A 21,509-nucleotide genomic window follows, 5' to 3' on the forward strand; every position below is an offset into this window, starting at 1 on the left:
AGCCTTCCCCAATGACACATCTTACTGGCACAGCACCGGGGCTAGTCCGAAGGCATCAACTCCAGCGAGGACAAAATAAAAGAACAAGTATTAGTAAAGGGCTGGATTCTCAGGCCCTTAAAACCAGGGATCAAGTGCGTAATGTTGCTGTTCTCATAGACTCAGAACTCACATTTAACAGTCATATCAAAGGAGGTCACCAAAACAGTATTCTATCATCTAAAAAATATAGCCAGAATCAAAGGCTTGGTGTCCCAAAAAGGCCAAGAGAAGCTCATCCATGCTTTTATCTCTAGAAGGGTTGACTACTGTAATGGCCTCTTAACTGGACTCCCGAAAAAGACTGTAAAACAACTGCAGCTCATTCAGAATTCTGCTGCTAGAATGTTAACCAGGACCAAGAAAACAGAGCACATCACTCCGGTTCTTAAATCTTTGCATTGGCTTCCAGTCGGTTACAGAATAGATTTCAAAGTAGTGCTTTTAATTTATAAATCTCTGAATGGTTTAGGACCCGAATACATTTTTGATATGTTTGAAGAATATAAACCGAGCAGGGCTCTTAGATCCATGAACACAGATCAGCTAGTAGAGCCCAGAGTCAAAACTAAACATTGAGAAGCTGCCTTTAACACTTACGCTGTACACAACTGGAATAAACTACCAGAAGATGTTCGACATGCCTCAAAGGTATACATTTTTTAATCCAGGTTAAAAACACTTCTCTTTTCACGTGCCTATGACTGAGCACTTAAACTTAACCACACTGTTTAGCCTTATAGCTTCCTATGTTTTCATCCCATTTTTAATCTTTACCTTTTCTTATTGTCAATCAATCAAATTTATTTATAAAGCCCTTTTTACAACAGCAGTTGTCACTCTGTTTGATTCTAGACTAGGTCAAAAGTATGACCAGGTGGACAAGGACAGGGACAGCAACGGGCCCCCCAAACCAGGCACTCCGCAGGTGTGGACCAGGACCTCATCTCCTCCTAAAATTGAAAACTGGAGGACACTGAGAAAAGTTATAGCAGCGTAACACCTTGGAACTGAGACGGGGGGGTCCGGCGACAATGTGGCCCTACCCGGGGGAGGCCCAACAGGCAGGAAATCAATCCACCCACATTGCCAGGCATCAACCAAAGGGACACCCACCAACCGCAACCCCCCTGAATGAGGGCAGAGTATTGCCAGCAGCGTACAGTCCAATTGCACAAGTGTGCTACAAAGAGACAACAACAAGCCAGTGACTCTTCCCCCGAAAGGCATTGGAGGGAGGGCATCCCAGTGGCGATGAGAGCCCACCTGGCAAGACAGCAAGGGTGGACAGTATCAAGCCTACTGGTTACCTTCACGCCCCCGGGCCAGGCTACACCTAATTATAAACCGTGCTGTAGAGATTAGTTTTTAGTAGACACTTGAAAGTTTGCACTGAGTTTGCATTTCTAACCTTAATTGGCAGATCATTCCACAGGAGTGGAGCTCTATGAGAAAAGGCCCTGCCGCCAACTGTTTGTTTAGAAATTCTAGGTACAATTAAAAGGCCTGCATCTTGCAATCTAAGGTTACGTGTAGGTATGTATGGCTGGATCATTTCAGCAAAGTAAGTAGGAGCAAGTCCATGTATTGATTTATAGGTTAAGAGTAAAACCTTAAAATCAGCCCTACCCTAACAGGTAGCCAGTGTAACGACGCCAGGACAGGAGTAATGTGTTCAAATTTTTTTGTTCTAGTTAGGATTCTAGCAGCCGTGTGCAGCACTAATTGAAGTTTATTTATTAGTTTGTCTGGATAACCAGAGAGAAGAGCATTGCAGTAATCTAGTCTAGAAGTAACGAAAGCATGGATTAATTTTTCTGCATCAGTTTTTGATAGAAAGTTTCAAATTTTTGCAATGTTTCGAAGATGAAAATAAGCAACTTTTGAGACATATTTTATATGTTCTTCAAAGGAGAGGTCAGGGTCAAGGGTAACGCCAAGGTTTTCTACCGTTTTTTGGGATACGACCATGCAGCCGTCGAGGTTCACAGTGAGATCTGCTAACTACGCTATTTGTTTCTTGGGTCCTAAAACGAGCATTTCTGTTATCCTTGAGTTTAAGAGCAAGAAATTCTCTTTCATCCACTTCCTAATATCTGAAACGCATGCTTCCAAAGTAGCTAATTTAGGGGCTTCTCCATGCTTCATTGAAATATATAACTGTGTGTCAACCAGGCTAGAACATGTCCACGTAGCCCAATATGGGTTTCCAGTCTCTCTAAGAGAAGGGAGTGATCAATAGTGTCAAAAGCAGCACTAAGATCAAGAAGCAAAAGGACGGATGCCGAACCTTTGTCTGAGGCCATTAGAAGGTCATTTGTTACCTTCACGAGTGCAGTCTCAGTACTATGATGGGATCTGAAACCGGACTGGAGTATTTCATAAATGTTATTTGTCTTTAGGAAGGCATTCAGTTGTTGGGAAACACATTTTTCTAAGATTTTTGAGAGGAACGGGAGGTTCGATATTGGCCTATAATTGTTTATAGATTTTTTTAGAAGAGGCTTAATTTCCGCTATTTATAGTGAGTTTGGTACGCATCTGGAGGAAAGAGAGCAATTTATTATGTTCAGCATTGGCTGACCTAGCACAGGAAATAGCTCCTTAAGTAATTTTGTGGGTTTAGAACTCATTAAAATTTTTGTAAATGTGTCGAGTGATACGGTATCAAAAAATTCTAGTGTCCCCATTGACACCTGGTCAGGGAGGTTCAGGAAATTATTTGGACAACTGAGATTTTGAGGACCATAACTATTTAAGGAGTCAGTTATTTGTTTTCTAATGGTGACGATCTTTTCATCAAAGTAGTTCATGTATTCATTACAACTAAAGTGAAGACCCACTTCACTTGCTAAGCTTTGCTTTTTTGTTAACTTTGCAACTGTATCAAAGATACATTTTGGATTGTTTTTGTTCACCTCAATCAGGTTGGAGAAATAAGCTGATCGAGCAGACGTGAGTGATTTTTGGTATTGAAGTGTACTCTCTATCCAGGCTAGTCTAAATACTTCCAACTTGGTGGAGCGCCACTTTCGCTCCAATTTCCTGGAGGCTTGCTTAAGTGCTCTAGTATTGTCTGTGTACCAGGGAGCAAGTTTCTTGTTGCGTATTTCTTTAGTTTTTAGTTGTGCAACTGTGTCTAATGTATTTTCGCAGGGTTGAGTTTAGATCCTCGATTTGATCGTTTACAGATTTATTTACTCTGTCGTTAATGAGCGAACTTGTAAGAATATCAAGGAATTTATTTGTAATCCGAGAGTTTATAGTACGGCTTTTGAAACTCATTGTTTGCGGAGCAAGTGGATTTCATGCCATGACTACAAGGTTAGACAAGAATTCTGGAAACTCAGTGAGGAACATTGTGTATGGCTCGGGGGGCCTATAAATACTAGCTATGTAAAACGAGTTATCGGCCTGGTTAATTTTCATTAGTAAAACTTCAAAAGAATGAAACTCAGTCATATGTTTGAGAGTAAATTTATATTTACTGTCATAAATATTAGCGACACCCCCTCCTTTTCGGGATGAACGAGGGATATGATCACTAGTATAACCAGGAGGAGAGGCATTTAAGGCAGTGAATTCATTAGGCTTTAGCCACGTTTCACATAAACCAATAACATCTAGTTTATGGTCAGAGATTAATTCATTTATGGTAACTGCCTTTGGAGCAAGGGATCTAACATTTAGGTCCCATTTTGAGAAGCGAGGTGATACAGTCATTTTTATTTGTGACCGAGGTGGAGGAAGGATTTATCATAATAAGGTTGTTTTTGTTAGCACTACCTTGTTTAACTTTTCTCAGCCTGGAACGCGTCACAGTGGCAATAGGTTAAGCTGTACTAACTACTCTGGCTATGCTATCGACAGACTCCACTATGCTAGCAGGCTGGCTAACAGCCTGCAGCCTGACCTGCACCCTATCTCATGTCTATAGGCTATAGGAGTGAGACTCCTGTCAATGTTCCTTAAATAAAAGAAGAGCACCACTCCAGCTAGGATGTCCGTCGCTCCTCAGCAGATCAGGCCTGGCCCTATTTCTGGTAGAGTCCCAAGAAAAAAGCCAGTTATCTACAAACTCTACCTCCTGCAACGGGCAGAACTCCGTTTTCAGCCAGCGATTGAGTTGCGCAAGTCTGCTGTAGAGCTCGTCACCACCCCTACCTGGGAGGGGGCCAGAGACAATTACTCGACGCCGACACATCTTTCTGGCTAGTTTACACGCTGATGCTATGTTCTGCTTCATAACCACTGACTGTTTCCTCCTAACGTCGTTGGTGCCAACGTGAATAACAATATCTCTGTACTCTCTATGCTTGCCAGTTTTAGACTTCGCTAGCATCAACCCCAGATTTGCGGCTACGTCGGTGGCTCTGCCCCCCGGTAAACATTGTACGATCGCCGGCTGATTCTTTAGTCTAATACTGCGGGCAATGGAATCGCCAATGACTAAAGTTTTCAGTTTTTCAAGGCCACCGGTAGAAAATGCCTGCCGATCATTCCCCTCCCAAGACGGCTTGGGCCTTGACTCCGACTCCAGTGGGGAAAACCTGTTGAAAGTCTCAGTTGGATTTAGCAACGATTCAGGTTTAACTGGTCGACGGCATTTCTTCCCAGTGACCAAGAGAAAGTTCTTGCCCGGCTGCAGGAGCTGTGCCGGGGGGATAACAAAACTATTGTTTCTTCCTGGTGGCACTGACGCAGTTTTTTCTATTTCTACACTAGCATAATCCTTGCCTGACATTTGCATCAGAAGCCGAGCCTCTAACTCTGCTATCTTTTACTGAAGACGATAGTTCTCCTCCGTGTTGTTGCTACAACAATTACAGTGATAAGGCATTTTAATTATACTTAGCCTCGGGTGTTCAGGAGTAGTTCCGTTAATTATGTCCAAAAAGAGTCCCGGTGTAGTAAAGTTGGGTAAGAGGTCAACATATAAAAATATTGCGTTGGTAAAACCCTTAAAGCTGAATTTTGACCAATTAGTTTATATAGAGTAAATTCGAAAAAAGTTTGGCAGGTTACCAGGTAGGTAACGGCAGGCAGTGTACAGCACGTCAACAATCCCACAATGCAGTTTGTGGATTGTACACTTCATTACCAACTGGCAGGACCGTCATTGTATTTTTCTTATTATGATATTTTCATTTGTTTTGATGTTTTCATTTGAGTATTTGTTTTCATGTTATTGTACTTTCATATATTTTTCTTTGTAAAGCACATTGAATTGCTTCAATGTATGATTGTGCTATATAAATAAACTTTCTTGCTTGCTTTATACTGGGGTTTTCTTTTAAATAAACACGATTGGTGACTGTTCATAGCAAATAGCCCTCTCTGGACAAAACTTTAAAATTAGGCAGCAGAGATGAGTGACAAAACTAGGAAGTCTGAACAGTGGATAGAGTGCTACTGCAGTCCATGGTTCATGCTATTACATTACCACAGGTGTAAAGTGTTGCATAAAAATAGGTTTGTCTATTTTCCTCAGATCCATAACACACCAAACATCATGTGTGCCTGAAATTATAGGTATCAAAATATCCACCCAAATTCAAAGTAGCCTAAATAACATGGATGGTTACCAAAAAGAAACAAATGATGCTAAAAACTAGAGGCCATATTCACAAAACATTTTGTCTTACCACTACTACCATTACCCAAACAGCAGTAAAATATGCTAGCTAAGAGTATCTTCTTAAAACCTATTCATAAAACCTTAACTAAGAATGGGGAGACATCTTAAGCTAAGCGAAAGGGCAGAGTTGACCCTGTTGCTATGGATGATGTTGTGTTGTTGTGTTCCACGAACAAGCGTACTTACTGTACTATGCTCACACTTGCTGATAGGGGGAGAGGCATCCAGCTGCAGCCCCGCAGACTTGGCTGGCTAAAATTAGTCTAGCTAAAACTCGGCTGTCTAAACCTCAAACTTCCGTTTCATCATTTCATTTTCAGTCTTATGCAGAAACCTCACAGATGACACTGGTAAGAAAATTATAAACTTTAGATGATTTATAGATAAAGTCAGCATTCCAATACATATACATTTTCTATCTGTTGAAATGACTAGCTAGTTAGTAGCAATGTTTGTTTTCAAGGTACTGTGTCAGGTTACTTGTAAAACTGGCCATTGTTTCAAGTTTGCTACTGTAGCTATATATAGTAGCTAGCTACTGTAGTTACCTATAGTACTGTAACTACACGTTGTTTATAACACAAGTTATATAGGTAGTTACAGGTTTACGTTAGCTTTGAGTGAAATTATTTCAGTAGTGATTTCACACTTAAAATAGCTGTACAGCATTGATTATCCAAAAATACTCTTAATCATGGGATTGTCACTAGGGAACTATGGCATCTTTACCTAATTGAGGCCTGACACATGATAGGTAGCGCGACTTATTTTTACTAAATTTGATCCACATTATGTTCAGTTCACCACCTGGTAACTTGCAAGTCAATGAGGGATGTGGTGAGCACTCAGGAGTTTAGGAAGCCGGCGGGAGAGTAAGTCTTTTCTAAATAGTTAGAAATGTCAGTATTGCAATTTCAATTATAATTCTCATAACCCTGCCGATATACTGTATGTATAAGGTATAATGGTTTTAACAGCTAGTGCTGCCAAGCTTGCCCTGGTGAAAATGACCTTTGTACCAATTTTAAACTTCAGTGAAGTCATATACAGTGGGGAGAACAAGTATTTGATACACTGCTGATTTTTCATGTTTTCCTACTTACAAAGCATGTAGAGGTCTGTAATTTTTATCATAGGTACACTTCAACTGTGAGAGACGGAATCTAAAACAAACATCCAGAAAATCACATTGTATGATTTTTTAATAATTAATTTGCATTTTATTGCATGACATAAGTATTTGATCACCTACCAACCCGTAAAAATTCCAGCACATATAGGCTGTATAATAGGCCTGGCCTGAAAATGTGGAAGCACTTGAAATACAAAATGTATTATTGATTTAAGAGATTCTTGATTAACACCAGAATCGCCAAATGGCTATGCCAATGAGTTTGTAATTAAAATTAAACTGATTCCGTTGTCGGAATTCTAAACTGATGAACAGAAAAGTATTTAGAGACTATTTACCTGTCTTTTTACCCTGTTTTCTGACTTAATCCACCAACAGCCCACGCCACTTAGCATTGGTACCCAAATGGTACCCAGGCGCTAATCACCCCTCAGCGAATGCATGACATCAGTGGACGAATGTGCAATACTCCCAGATGAATGAAAACTTAATTAGGCTATTATTGAAACAATGTAGGCTACTTATCACACAAGTTACTGGTTTTCGATAGGAGATTCAGCTTATTGTGTAGGCTAATTTATCAGATGTAAATCGAAAATATAAATATACATAATTTTGGGAAGGAAAGAGAAACTAAATTGCACACACATCCTACGCCCGGTTCACAACCTATTCATTTCAGTCCTCATCTTTTTCCAATAGCTCCTCTCGGTTTTTCGATAACTTATTCATGCCACCTTTACAAAAATATGATATGCCAATAATCTAAGAGACTAGAACTATGCTTTGGCTTGATAGCCCCACAAAACCTGCAGGAGAGACCTTCAAAGGCGCGCCGTTCACAGCCTATTCATTTTGGACCTAGTCTTTTTCGTATGATGAGACCTTCAATACAAACACATTCTTGTGTTTTAATATAACCATTTAAAACAAAAAAATTCTGTAATTCATTATTTTTTTTAGAGTTCTATATAGTTTGATGACAACCCAGTAGATGAACTGATGCTTTGACTGGATGGTGAAGCTGTGGAGGAGAATGTCAAAGCTAATAGGAATGATTCATACTGTGTTCGGCTCTGGTGGGTACTGGGGGTCAAAAAGGCCTGGTGGTTCTAGTGTTAAAGAACTAAACACAAAAATGATGTGGCATTATGGCACATGATAGTTTGAGATAATAGGATTGGACAGTCTTGTTGTTTAATGATTGATAGGCTAATGTTATATGCTGTTGAGTGACACAGACTACGCAATATCTGACTATGTAATTATACAACATCCCATTAAATCTGTGCCTTTTTGGCATAAGTGACCAACAAATGAATACAGAATCAAAGGGCTTATTTTAAAGTAACTTAACACCTTACTTTCTACAGAAAGTAACTAAGTTAACTAATTACTTTATGGGAACTGTAACTACAAACCCAATTCCAAAAAAGTTGGGACACTGTACGAATTGTGAGTAAAAAAGGAATAATTTACAAATCTCAAACTTATATTTAATTCACAATAGAATATAGATAACATATCGAATGTTGAAAGTGAGACATTTTGTAAAATCATGCCAAATATTGGCTCATTTTGGATTTCATGAGAGCTACACATTCCAAAAAAGTTGGGACAGGTAGCAATAAGAGGCCGGAAAAGTTAAATGTACAGATAAGGAACAGTTGGAGGACCAATTTGCAACTTATTATGTCAATTGGCAACATGATTGGGTATTAAAAGAGCCTCTCAGAGTGGCAGTGTCTCTCAGAAGTCAAGATGGGCAGAGGATCACCAATTCCCCCAATGCTGCGGTGAAAAATAGTGGAGCAATATCAGAAAGGAGTCTCTCAGAGAAAAATTGCAAAGAGTTTGAAGTTATCATCATCTACAGTGCATAATATCATCCAAAGATTCAGAGAATCTGGAACAATCTCTGTGCGTAAGGGTCAAGGCCATAAAACCACACTGGATGCCCGTGATCTTCGGGCCCTCAGACGGCACTGCATCACATACAGGAATGATACTGTCATGGAAATCACAACATGGGCTCAGGAATACTTCCAGAAAACATTGTCGGTGAACACAATCCACTGTGCCATTCGCCGTTGCTGGCGATCCAGAAGCGCAGGCGTTTTCTGGTCAGACTAGTTAATTTTGGAAAACTGGGACGCCATGTCATCCGGACTAAAGACAACAAGGACAACCCAAGTTGTTATCAGCGCTCAGTTCAGAAGCCTGCATCTCTGATGGTATGGGGTTGGATGAGTGCATGTGGCATGGGCAGCCTACACATCTGGAAAAGCACCATCAATGCTGACAGTTATATCCAAGTTCTAGAACAACATATGCTCCCATCCAGACGTTGTCTCTTTCAGGGAAGACCTTGCATTTTCCACAAACCACATACTGCATCAATTACAATGTCATGGCTGCATAGAAGAAGGATCCGGGTACCGAAATGGCCAGCCTGCAGTCCAGATCTTTCACCCATAGAAAACATTTGGCGCATAATAAAGAGGAAGGTGCGACATAGAAGACCTAAGACAGTTGAGCAACTAGAAGCCTGTATTAGACAAGAATGGGACAACATTCCCATTCATAAACTTGAGCAACTTGTCTCCTCAGTCCCCAGACGTTTGCAGTCTGTTATAAAAAGAAGAGGGGATGCCACACAGTGGTAAACATGGCCTTGTCCCAACTTTTTTGAGATGTGTTGATGCCATGAAATTTAAAATCAACTTATTTTTCCCTTAAAGTGATACATTTTCTCAGTTTAAACATTTGATATGTCATCTACACTCACCTAAAGGATTATTAGGAACACCATACTAATACTGTGTTTGACCCCCTTTCGCCTTCAGAACTGCCTTAATTCTACGTGGCATTGATTCAATTAGAAATGTTGGCCCATATTGATAGGATAGCATCTTGCAGTTGATGGAGATTTGTGGGATGCACATCCAGGGCACGAAGCTCCCGTTCCACCACATCCCAAAGATGCTCTATTGGGTTGAGATCTGGTGACTGTGGGGGCCATTTCAGTACAGTGAACTCACTGTCATGTTCAAAAAACCAATTTGAAATGATTCAAGCTTTGTGACATGGTGCATTATCCTGCTGGAAGTAGCCATCAGAGGATGGGTACATGGTCAGAAACAATGTTCAGGTAGGCCGTGGCATTTAAACGATGCCCAATTGGCACTAAGGGGCCTAAAGTGTGCCAAGAAAACATCCCCCACACCATTACACCACCACCAGCAGCCTGCACAGTGGTAACAAGGCATGATGGATCCATGTTCTCATTCTGTTTACGCCAAATTCTGACTCTACCATCTGAATGTCTCAATAGAAATCGAGACTCATCTGACCAGGCAACATTCTTCCAGTCTTCAACTGTCCAATTTTGGTGAGCTTGTGCAAATTGTAGCCTCTTTTTCCCATTTGTAGTGGAGATTTTGAGTGGTACCCGGTGGGGTCTTCTGCAGTTGTAGCCCATCCGCCTCAAGGTTATGCGTGTTGTGGCTTCACAAATGCTTTGCTGCATACCTCGGTTGTAATAAGTGGTTATTTCAGTCAAAGTTGCTTGAATCAGTCGGCCCATTCTCCTCTGACCTCTAGCATCAGCAAGGCATTTTCGCCCACAGGACTGCCGCATACTGGATGTTTTTCCCTTTTCACACCATTCTTTGTAAACCCTAGAAATGGTTGTGTGTGAAAATCCCAGTAACTGAGCAGATTGTGAAATACTCAGACCGGCCCATCTGGCACCAACAACCATGCCACGCTCAAAATTGCTTAAATCACCTTTCTTTCCCATTCAGTTTGGAGTTCAGGAGATTGTCTTGACCAGGACCACACCCCTAAATGCATTGAAGCAACTGCCATGTGATTGGTTGATTAGATAATTGCATTAATGAGAAATTGAACAGGTATTCCTTGTTCCTTGTATTCTGAATAAAATATTGAAATTTAAAACTTCCACATCATTGCATTCTGTTTTTATTCACAATTGTACAGTCTCCCAACTTTTTTGGAATCGGGTTTTAGTTACTGTAATTAGTTACTTTGAAAAGTAACATTCTCCAACACTGATTATAGCTTTTTATTTCACTAGCTGAGTTAGTAGATTTTGACAGTAATATAATCTGTAACATAGTTTATAACCTGGCAAATCTTGTGTGGACAAGGACAAATATTTTTTTGGTGCTGGATGGTCTTCGATATCATAATTAGAGTTTGGGGTTACCATACCTAAAATGTCTTGAATATGTTTTAAATTAATGAAATAGCTTTTAGCTCAAAACTGTTTTTGACATCCGACAGTTGGCTTTTCATATCACTATCAATCAGCTTCTGTAAGACACCCCCAAAATTTTATGCATCATTCTAAGGAAATGTAATGTATTCCGGTACCTCGGAGCTCACCTCCTTTTGCCCTTATTGTTTCGGTTTACAAATTAAGCAATGGGTTTAATTAATAATTTGGTGATGGTAGGGATTTTTTTTTCAAGTGGTCAGGGAGAGTCATGTGAAAATGTGCTTACCTAAATGGAGGTTCATCCATATTACATTTCAGAGATCAAGGTACACCGTATTATAACACCCTATATTATAATATCATAACATTATAACCGTGGAAAACACCTATCAGAACATTTTCGTCAGTAAAAAATGTGCTTGCTGCCAAACGTTGCAGTATACATGGTGTGGACAATATAATGGAAACACCTCATGGAAAATGATTGTTACTTTAAAGTAACCAAATAATCAAAAAACATAGCTGTAGAAGTAACATCAGGTTAATTTACAAATTGAGAAAATCCCAGTCATAACACCAAATTCAGGCCAACAACTGAAGTAAAGGTGCACAAAGCAGTCTCAGGGTAACATCAAGGTATCTAATGCCTCTCTTGCCATGATCAATGTCTTTCAGGGCATGAGTCAACTGTCAGAAAGAGACTGCACAAAGGAAAAAGCCCTTGCTCTCAAAAAATACTATCAATATACTACTGATGTTTGCCAGACAGCACCAGGGTGAAGACCAAATCTACTGGAACAATGTGCTGTAAACAGAATAAAAATTGGAGAATCAAAGGTGGAGTTGTTTGGCTACAATTGCCAGACATCATCTTTAGTGAAAACAAAACACTGTCTTAGAGCAGGAGAACTTCATACCAAGCTTATAGTGAGGAGGTGGGGGAATTATGGTTGGGGCTGCTTTGTGGCCTTATTACCTGGCCAACTTGACGTCATTCAGGCAATGAGGAATTCCATATTGTACCAGCCAAAGGAAGCAATGCCCGCAATTGAAGCTATGAGGTGTACTTACTTTTTCACATAAATGCAAACCTAAGAAATCTCTAAACTGACAGTTGATTCATTATTCCTAAATGTTTGCTTGAGAACATGCACCAGCTTCAAAACTCTGGGGAGATTGTGCCAATCATGAGGTAAAAAAAAAGGTGTCAGTGGTTCTGCAATCAGGGTTGTAGAAAGCTATCAAGAAAACCAACAAGTCACCTAGCACAAGCAGAAATTACTGTTCAATTAGTATTTAATAGATTAGAGGACTCAGGATTCATCGAGCCCTACATTCACCTGACAATGAAGTCACTCTGAGTGGCTTTCAGGATCCTTTTCTCAAACAGGACGTGTTCTTCCTGATGCTTGGCAACAATGTGCTTTTTACTAACTCGCTTCATAGCAAAGTACTTTCCCTCCTGCAGAGTAGTTACCTGGGGATAACAATAACAGTTCCACATCTAAAATGATCCAATCCGTTTATTAAAAATATTGTATTTTAAGCATGTTGAAGTAGATAGTAATCTTTCTTAAGCCAAAAAATGTGTATTTAATAGCCAAAACACCAAAACCAAACATACCAGTTCAACACGACCAAACCCGCCCACTCCAAGTGTGACAGGTTCTCCCTGGTAACGCCCTTCCTGGTACAGTACAGGGATCAGGTCCGTTAGACTCAGAGAGGAACTAACACTGGTCTTCCCTGGAACATCTAGCTCATTCGACACCTCTGAGCTGATGGTGGAACACAGAAAACCGTTAGACTGCAAGACTAGAATACAGTAGGGAAGATAGATCTAAGAAGTGAAGGGTACAGTACTCATGAAGCTTCAGGTGTTCAATGGGGATTGTCTCCTCAAACACCCTGGAAGTGCAATGAAAGTGCAATCATTAATCCAATCAATGCATAAACCAATTGATTGAGAAATGTAATTTGACTTGTTTGGACTCACTCCTTATCAATGGAGAAGCAGGTCACAGGCCCAACAGCAGTACAGCTTGCAGTCCTCAGGATCTCACTGTAGGTTACATGGATCCACACATATGAACATCCACACTATTAGCTTCCTAACATCAGGGGATTTTAAATTTACAGAAAGTCTTTAAATTGCCTTAGGTACTAATGTTTCCATGGTTACCGTATGAGGGCCAATTCCCCAAAATGCTCCCCTTTGCCCATCTTGCGAATCTGTTTTTGCTGCCCATTCATCATCTTGGTGACCAGGACCTGAGGGCAGAAAATAAAAGAATGTGGGTCATTATGCAAAACGGGTGCCCTTTCACTTATAAAGCATTTTTTTAATCATCTGTATTGGGCTTTACGGTATTTTGTTGGACAATGGATATCCTTAATTTTATAAAAAATGCATCTCAGGATGCATCTTTTTGTACTTCAGGATTTTTGTTCCTCAGGTTCTCTTTTTTCATTTTTAGAGTTGACTCAATGATGCACCTGATGTCAACCCTAGTATCTAACGTTGAATGAATACTTCATAATGTCTAAATTAAGAGATTTTGAATAAGAGTAATATATTATTTACTATTAAATGTTATTTTGTGCATATAGGTTATTTTGAAATAAAGAAACACTGAATAATTACGTTTTAATTTAATTTAACCAAGGAATTGTAATTTACAAAACAATCACGTTTCCAAAAATGATGGGACGCTGCGTATGATGCAAATAAAAACAGAATGCAATGATGTGCAAATAATTTATCCCTATATTTAAATGAAAATAGTACAAAGACAACATATCAAATGTTGAAACTGAGAAATTGTCTTGTTTTTGGAAAAATACATGCCCATTTTGAATTTGATGCCAACAACACATTTAAAAAAAGTTGGGATAAGGGCAGGTTTACCACTGCTGCATCACCTCTTCTTTTAACAATACTCTGTATGCATTTGGGAACAAAAGGACCTATTGCAGTAGTTTCGAAAGTGAAATGTATTCCTATTCTTGCTTAGAACAAGATTTCAGCTGCACAACAGTTCGGGGTCTCCTTGGTTTTATTTTTCACTTCATTATGCCCCAATGGTTTTCAACGGGCGAAAGGTCTGGACTCCAGGCAGGCCAATCTAGGACCCTTTTACTAAGAAGCCATGCTGTTGTTATACATGTTGAATGTGGTTTGGCATTGAATTGCTGAAAATATGTTGTCTGGATGGTAGCATATGTTGCTCCAAAACCTGTATATATTGTTCAGCATTAATGGTGCTTTCACAGATCTGCAAGTCACCCATGCAGAGTGCACTAATGCACTCCCATACCATCATGGATGCTGGCTTTTTAACTGTGCGCTGATAACAAGCTGGATGGTCCCTCTCCTCTTTAGCCTGGAGGATGCAGCGTCCATGATTCCAAAAAATAATTTCACATTTTGATTTGTCAGACCACAGGATGGTTTTCCTCTTCACCTGAGTCCATCTTAAATGAGCTTGGGCCCTTTGTAATACGTTGAGAAACATTCTAAAATCGTTGCACTAAAACCTTTTTTAACCTACCTTATGTGGTCTGTGTGATTTCTCTGCGTTCTGGGTAAGACGTACTCTAACACTCACGTTCGGTATGACAAACAATAATCTGTGATGTGCAGTGGCAAAGAACTCAATACATACACAACTAATGAATAAGTGAAAACAGGTGCGTCCTGCATCACTCTCTGGCCGGTGGTTGGTACACTGGCAAGTTGAAGTGGGGTCACCACAAGCCAATAGAAAAAGCTTCAACCCACATTTGCATTGATTCTAGTCTCTGGAACTCTACTCGAGAGGTGGAAAACCTTTTTTCTAAAAGATATTCACTCATTTGGTGTGTTAGTGATGGTTGTGGACATGTCTAACATGTCTGTCCAATGGGTGGAGGTCTGATGACTTCAAGAGGCCATAACATATTATTCACATCATATTTAAATCATTCAGGGACCCCTCGTTCCCTGTGGATGGGGGCATTGTCATCCTGGAAGAAACCCATTAATGAAACCTCTTTCCTCTTCCCATTTTGATTAAAAACTGAGGTCAACTGTGCCTGCTCAGCATTTTTATACATGAAAATTAACAACTTTGAACTGCAAAATGTAGGACAACCCACATACAGATTTCGCTCATCTAATTACAGTGTTTTCTTACCATGGTAAGATCAGGTAGATTGCATCAGCAATGTGGTAGATGCGTCAAACTGTGATTGCACTATTCCAAAGCATGTGGGAGCTACAACAGTGGAAATGCCTTTATTTCTCAAAAATCGTTCCTGAAGATAGTTGCTGACAATGTTTACAATGTTCCTAACATTACAGCTCTTAACAGGTTTAATTTTAAAGCTAAATGTTTCCAGTTACGTCTTCATCACTGTTATAATTACGATGTGTTTTGTAAAGAAACACTAATAGCCAACATAGAAATTATTACTTTTGTTTAAACACTTAAATTATCTTAATAAATAATATAATACAAAGCACAGCTATTTGCTTAGATCATGGTTTTGAAGTAGAGTATGGTAGAAGAACGCATCTTATTGCAATACATTTTCACTTCCGGTTTTTTTTGTTCTACAACACAGAATTAAGCTTAAAAATTTGAGTTAGGTTGTTGGAGAAATAAATAATATCCTTATTAGGACTGGCTTATCTTGTCAGTAAAATTATATTTTACTAATAATTATTTCCACATATAACCAAATACAGGATTTACTGTCATGGTGCGGTGAGCAGCAGCGCCACCGTGCCATACTTTCTCAAGTTCCCATATTCTCACGAACACATCCTGGACTGTCACAGGTTTTCAATCCTTCACACCAGGTCCCAATTTGAATCGTTTGTATGTGTATATATGTTTCCCCTCTGCTCCCCACATTGTGGCTCATTGTTCTTGTCGTGTTTGGATGTTGTGTGTGTGTGTGTGTGTGGTGTGTGTGTGTGTGTGTGTGTGTGTGTGTGTGTGTGTGTGTGTGTGTGTGTGTGTGTGTGTGTGTGTGTGTGTTGCTGTTATTGTAAGTACTTGTACCATTTCATATTGTCGTTTTTTGCTGCTTTAGTCAGTCCTTTGCTTTGTGTGTTTTTGTGCTCAGTGTTTTGTTTATTTCTTGTAATATTAATGAATCCACACCGACTACCCCTGCCTGCACCTGGTTCCTTGTTTAAGCAACACTGCACTACACCACCTGTTGTGACATTTACACTAGTTTAGAACCACCAGGCCTGTCAAAAACCCACCATCCGTGTGGTTGGGGTTTAGCTTCGTTAGCATTCAATAGTCTAAAGAATTATGAATTACAGGATTTGTTTGTTTTAAATGTCAAATGAATTAGAGGAATACAATGTGTTTGTATTTCAGGTCTTATGATAGAAAAAGGAAAAAAATGATATCTTCAAAGAACACACACTACAGCATTTTTATTAGGCTAAAAAAACAAATTAAATTAAAATTCACCACATGCAAATTCTTCAGAATCAGAGGTGGGGGACTCAAGTCACAATTTCAGGACTTGTGACTTGCTTGATTAAAGTATGAAAATGACTTGACTTGAGAACAAGTTACTTGAGACTTGACTTGACTTGAAATGGAAGACTCGCCAATGACTTTGTTATAATAAACAAACAGCAATACAATTATTTTATGTTGTGACATCAGCAGCACTAATCAGTGTAAGTGCCTTTAACGCTGACATCACAATTCAAACATGGCAGACAGTAACGTTAGTCGAGCTCCACAAATAGTATCGTTTGGATACAAGGACTTTGAACTGGACCGTGTGAATAAAAAAGATTTGCCAGATGCAAAATATACAACAACGTCAAATTCCATTCGTCATTTTAAGAACCACAAGGAAAGGTAAGAAAGTAATCTCCGTTTCACTAAGATCTATAACGATTAAGTAATGAATTAATCTTTTGTTTGTCATAATTTGGCCTTGGTTGCATATTTTATTTAATTTTTCCTTGTTAGAAATGTGACTATTATCATTACAGAATACATCTGGTAAATAGATGTAAGGGAATTTGACTATAACAGTGGCATAGCCTGAATTTTAATGTTGATGGGCATCTTAAAATGAGCGGGCATGTATATTATTACACGTAGGCCATAATGTCTGTATTAAATGTGCGCATTTTCAAGTGTTTGTGGACTGCGTGTGGAAACTAAAAGTAATTGTGCTTACACCATAACAGTTAACTTTACTGCATGAAAGGCTAACATGGAGGCGCCGGTGTGATTAATAGCACCTAAACATTTCGAAGAGGTTTTTTTTTTTGTACTCATACAGACAAGAATAATTACAGCGTAATTACATATTAGGCAGTTTTTCAGTCACAATAATTAGTTTATAAGGTTGTTATTATTAGCCCTTATTAGATGTATTGGCTGAATTACAGTGCAGAATGCGTGTTATTTCTTGATAACAGACCGTTGCCATTAAAAACAGCGCGTTGCTATGGACGCAGCAGGATTCTAACCAGAGACGGAACGGACTATTTTCTTTAGAGGAAGCAATACAATCGTTTTTAAATCAATAAATTCCTTTTGAAATCAATATTTTGTGTCAAATTATTGATTTATTTGGTAGGTAGCCATGTAATAAGCGGGATAAGGTATAGCGAGGCGGTTGTTATAGCGAATACAACCCCTTCAGGCTGATTCAAGATCCCTCCGCTTCGTCCCCCCCAAAAAATTGTACCGCTGAGGAGAAAAATATTTGATTTTGAAATCGAGCTTCGCACCAAGCGCACGTCAGAAACAGAGGACTGTGTGTGTGTGTGTGTGTGTGTGTGTGTGTGTGTGTGTGTGTGTGTGTGTTCATCTCTTTAGTACTGTGACTTGACTTGAAACATATAAGGACTCGACTTGACTTGCTTAGGGTGAACCCTTGACTTGACTTGCTTGATTTATCTGAACTGTGACTTGAGACTTGAATCGAGACTTGATGATTAAGACTTGAGACTTGCTTGGACTTGACCATGTGTGACTTGTCCCCATCTCTGTTCAGAATAAATCTAATAGTCTTGTTTTTATTTTGAACTTATTTTGATAATGTTCACAGGAGGTGCTAAGGGGGTGATATCTTGATATATGGAGGTGCTGATACCGTTCTACTTCTATAGGAGAAAACAAAACAAGATTCCACGATCAAGCATCTAGGCCTAATATTCAAGGACTCATAGACAAAATCAGCACATTGAAAGAAAATGCGGTTAAATGGCTTAAATGGTTTTAAAAGCCTGCACTCCAGTTTACCCCAATATAATCTATTCCATTACGAGACTTGTGAATAAACGTTTTATATCTCAGTAATTATGCAATACATCATGTGGAGTTTAGGCTTTAGGTCAAATTGGCCAATATGGGCCTGCATTGGCCTGTATTCTGCCCTGAGCATTGGGTCCGAAGCCGTCTACTGGTCAGTACTGTAATAATACTTCTGGCATTTAAGTCTCCATTTTGTTATAAACCACAATGGGGAATGCAGCTAAGTTGCATCTGTGAACATCTCCATTTACATGCCGTTGTCAAAGCATAATATGTGAGTATTCTGTTTCTAAATCCCACAATTAAGATAATTTCAATAACATTTTCTAGTATTTGCACATTTTGAGATTACCTGTTTTTTTGTATGCTAGTTTGGGTTTAGTCGTATGTTTGATAGGCATGTCATGCTGTTATACTTACCTCAGCCTGTTTATCTAAGTTGGTTATATAAGCTATTGCTATAGATTTTATCTAAATCTTTATTGGCATTCTTGATGTCATGTATCTGTAGTGGGCTGCATGCCAAAATCATAGTGTCGAACATGGTGGTTCAATTACATGCATTTATTGTACATTGGAGTTATATCATGTGTAAATATTCTGTATGAGCACGAAATTGAAACATATTTCTGTACTGTAACAGTTTCACACGGCTTCCATTAAAAATACTTGAAGGCATCTCCTGTCTTGGGTCCTTAATGGGAGAGAGTTTGCCTCTCTGCATAGCTGTGTACACAAACGCATAGCGAGGGCAAAAGAGTGAAAAGACCCCCTCATGTCAAGAGCATCCCTACCATATAGAGACATAACACATCGCAGTTGAGCTAAACAATGTCGGACAATCAGCTCCTTAGCGAGCCCCTCGACCTGGCGACCAGGTCCTGGTTCTGAGCCTCTATACCTCCACGAACTTTCGAATGACCATCCCTATGTCAATCTGCCTAGAGTATGCAATCCATCAAAAGTCTGCCCCTAGTCATTAGACGCATCTGATTTTGCTACATATCTAGCTCGTCAGGACCTTGTCCCCGCAGGACTTAGTGTTTGATGATCAACCAGAAAACGATCCTACCTGGAAGTGTAGTATCAGCAATGCTATCGAAGGACTGAACCTCAAACCCAGCGAGCAACTAGACCTACTCATCGAGTGGCTCAGTTTAGAGTCACAACGACACGCCAAAAGGATTAGAGCAGCTCATGTCAATCATCCAGCAACTGGCCTGCATATGGTGTGGCAAAGGTTGGGTAAGCGTTACGGCTCCTTAGAGGCTATCGAAGCCCCTCTTTTTGCAAGGCTATACAGTTTCCCAAAGGTTCTAAACAAAGACTATCAACACCTACAAGAACTTGGAGACATCCATATTGAAATACAGGGGGCAAAAAGCGACGGTCACTTACCTGGCCTCAGTTTCCTCGACACAGCTAGAGGTGTAAACCCTATTGTGGATAAATTCCCTCACTTCCTCCAAGATAAAAGGGCGGCTCAAGGCTCAAAGTATAAAAGGGAACAGCACGTTCAATAGCCACCATTTTCGTTCTTTGTTGATTTCATCTACAGTCACGCCGAGAAGAAAACCGACAAGGACAGCACCAGGGTGGCTCCCCTACCATTCTAGGCTGTGTCCTAGGCAGCGTTTGCCCAACAACAGGAGTCAGGCTTTCAATCATCTTTTGTCTCTTCATCGAACTCTGATAAAGAAATCTGAAATTAAGGATCACTTCGTAGAGTTCATGGAGAAGATCTTCAACAATGGTCATGCTGAGCCAGCCCCTACACTCAAAATCGACAAAGAATGCTGGTACTTACCGAGCTTTGGAGTGTATCACCCACGGAAGCCAGAACAAATCACAGTTGTGTTCGACTCAAGTGCAGAGTTCAATGGCATATCCTTAAACGAGGTACTCCTTAGGGGTCCAGACCTGAACAACAACCTACTTGGTGTTCTCATCCATTTCAGAACTTCGCCAATAGCAGTCATGGCCGACATCCAGCAGATTTTCCATAGCTTTCTGGTCAGAGAGGACCATCGCGACTACCTCCGTGTTTTTGTGGTTTAAGGAAAACCAGTTGGACAACGAAGTGAAGGAGTTCCACAAGAGGGTCCATGTGTTCGGCAACTGACCTTCACCTGCAGTGGCCATTTATGGACTTAAAAGGACTGCCTTGGTGGAAGAGGGCGAATTTAGGCCAGAGGCAAAAACCATCGACGTACTGAAAGCCCAATCCAAACAAGATTGTGTCCAACAGCATAGATGTCATGCAAGCCTTTCCTGGGGAGGACCTCACTAAGAACCTACAGGACCTAGACTTTAGCCAGGATTTCCCCCCTATGCAATGCAGCCTGGGACTGGGATGGGACCTGTTTAAAGACACTTTCACCTTTCAAGTTGCCCCCAGCAAGAAGCCCTTCACTCCACATGGTGTGCTATCAACGCATTTATGATCCTCTCGGGTTTGCTGCACCCGTCAGTATTCAAGGTTGTTCTATCCTGTGAGAGCTTACAGCTGACACCAGTGAATAGGATGCTCCCCTCCCCAAAGAGAAACACAAATTGGTTAAAGTGGAGCGACTCACTCCAAGACCTCTGTGGTTTGAAGATTCCCAGGCTGTACAGATCCCTTCCACTCTCCAGAGCTCAGGGGAAAGAGATGTGCTTCTTTTGTGACGCATTTTTTAAAGCAATCAGTGCTGTTGACTACTTGAAAACTACAGATGCAGACAGGAAGAGCGAAGTGTGTTTCATCTTTGGGAAGGTAAAACATGCTCCAAAGCCAGATCTTACTATCCCCAGGCTCAAGTTAGGAGCTGCTGTGTTGGCGGTTGAGGTGGCCGAAATGATCTCAGACGAGCTTGACACAAAACTCAACATCAGATTCTTCACCGACAAGTATCTCAGAGTAAAGCTTGTAAAGCTTATTGAAGAAGGAAAGTCTGTTCCAAAGCGTCCACTCAGCAAATTATGCTCTTACGTTGACCCATTGTGGTCTTCTTAGAGTCGGGGGTCGTCTAGAAAAGGCCCAACTCATGACTGATGATTTGCATCCTGTAATTGTCCCCAGCAAACACCATGTCGCCACAATATCATCATCATCAAGGCTGCCACCTCACTGAAGGGGCCATTCGATCTGATGGATATTGGATAATTGGACGGAAACAAGAAATTAGC

At 40.2% G+C, this 21,509-nt stretch overlaps 1 protein-coding gene across 2 annotated transcripts in view; it reads right to left on the reverse strand.

Moving 5' to 3' along the window:
• Positions 1-21,509, reverse strand: part of prkg3 (protein kinase cGMP-dependent 3) — a 181,874-nt gene that overhangs the window by 48,978 nt on the left and 111,387 nt on the right. For both annotated transcript variants that reach the window (XM_013138456.4, XM_013138454.4), the window contains exons 10-14: positions 13,235-13,323; positions 13,049-13,114; positions 12,916-12,960; positions 12,677-12,830; positions 12,393-12,529 (exon numbers count right to left, since the gene is read on the reverse strand). In XM_013138456.4, coding sequence (XP_012993910.2) covers positions 12,393-12,529; positions 12,677-12,830; positions 12,916-12,960; positions 13,049-13,114; positions 13,235-13,323 — 491 coding nt within the window. The remainder of the gene's footprint in view (positions 1-12,392; positions 12,530-12,676; positions 12,831-12,915; positions 12,961-13,048; positions 13,115-13,234; positions 13,324-21,509) is intronic.

This window comes from Esox lucius, chromosome 18 (assembly GCF_011004845.1).
Source record: "Esox lucius isolate fEsoLuc1 chromosome 18, fEsoLuc1.pri, whole genome shotgun sequence".
In the NCBI taxonomy this organism is placed as follows: Eukaryota; Metazoa; Chordata; class Actinopteri; order Esociformes; family Esocidae; genus Esox; species Esox lucius.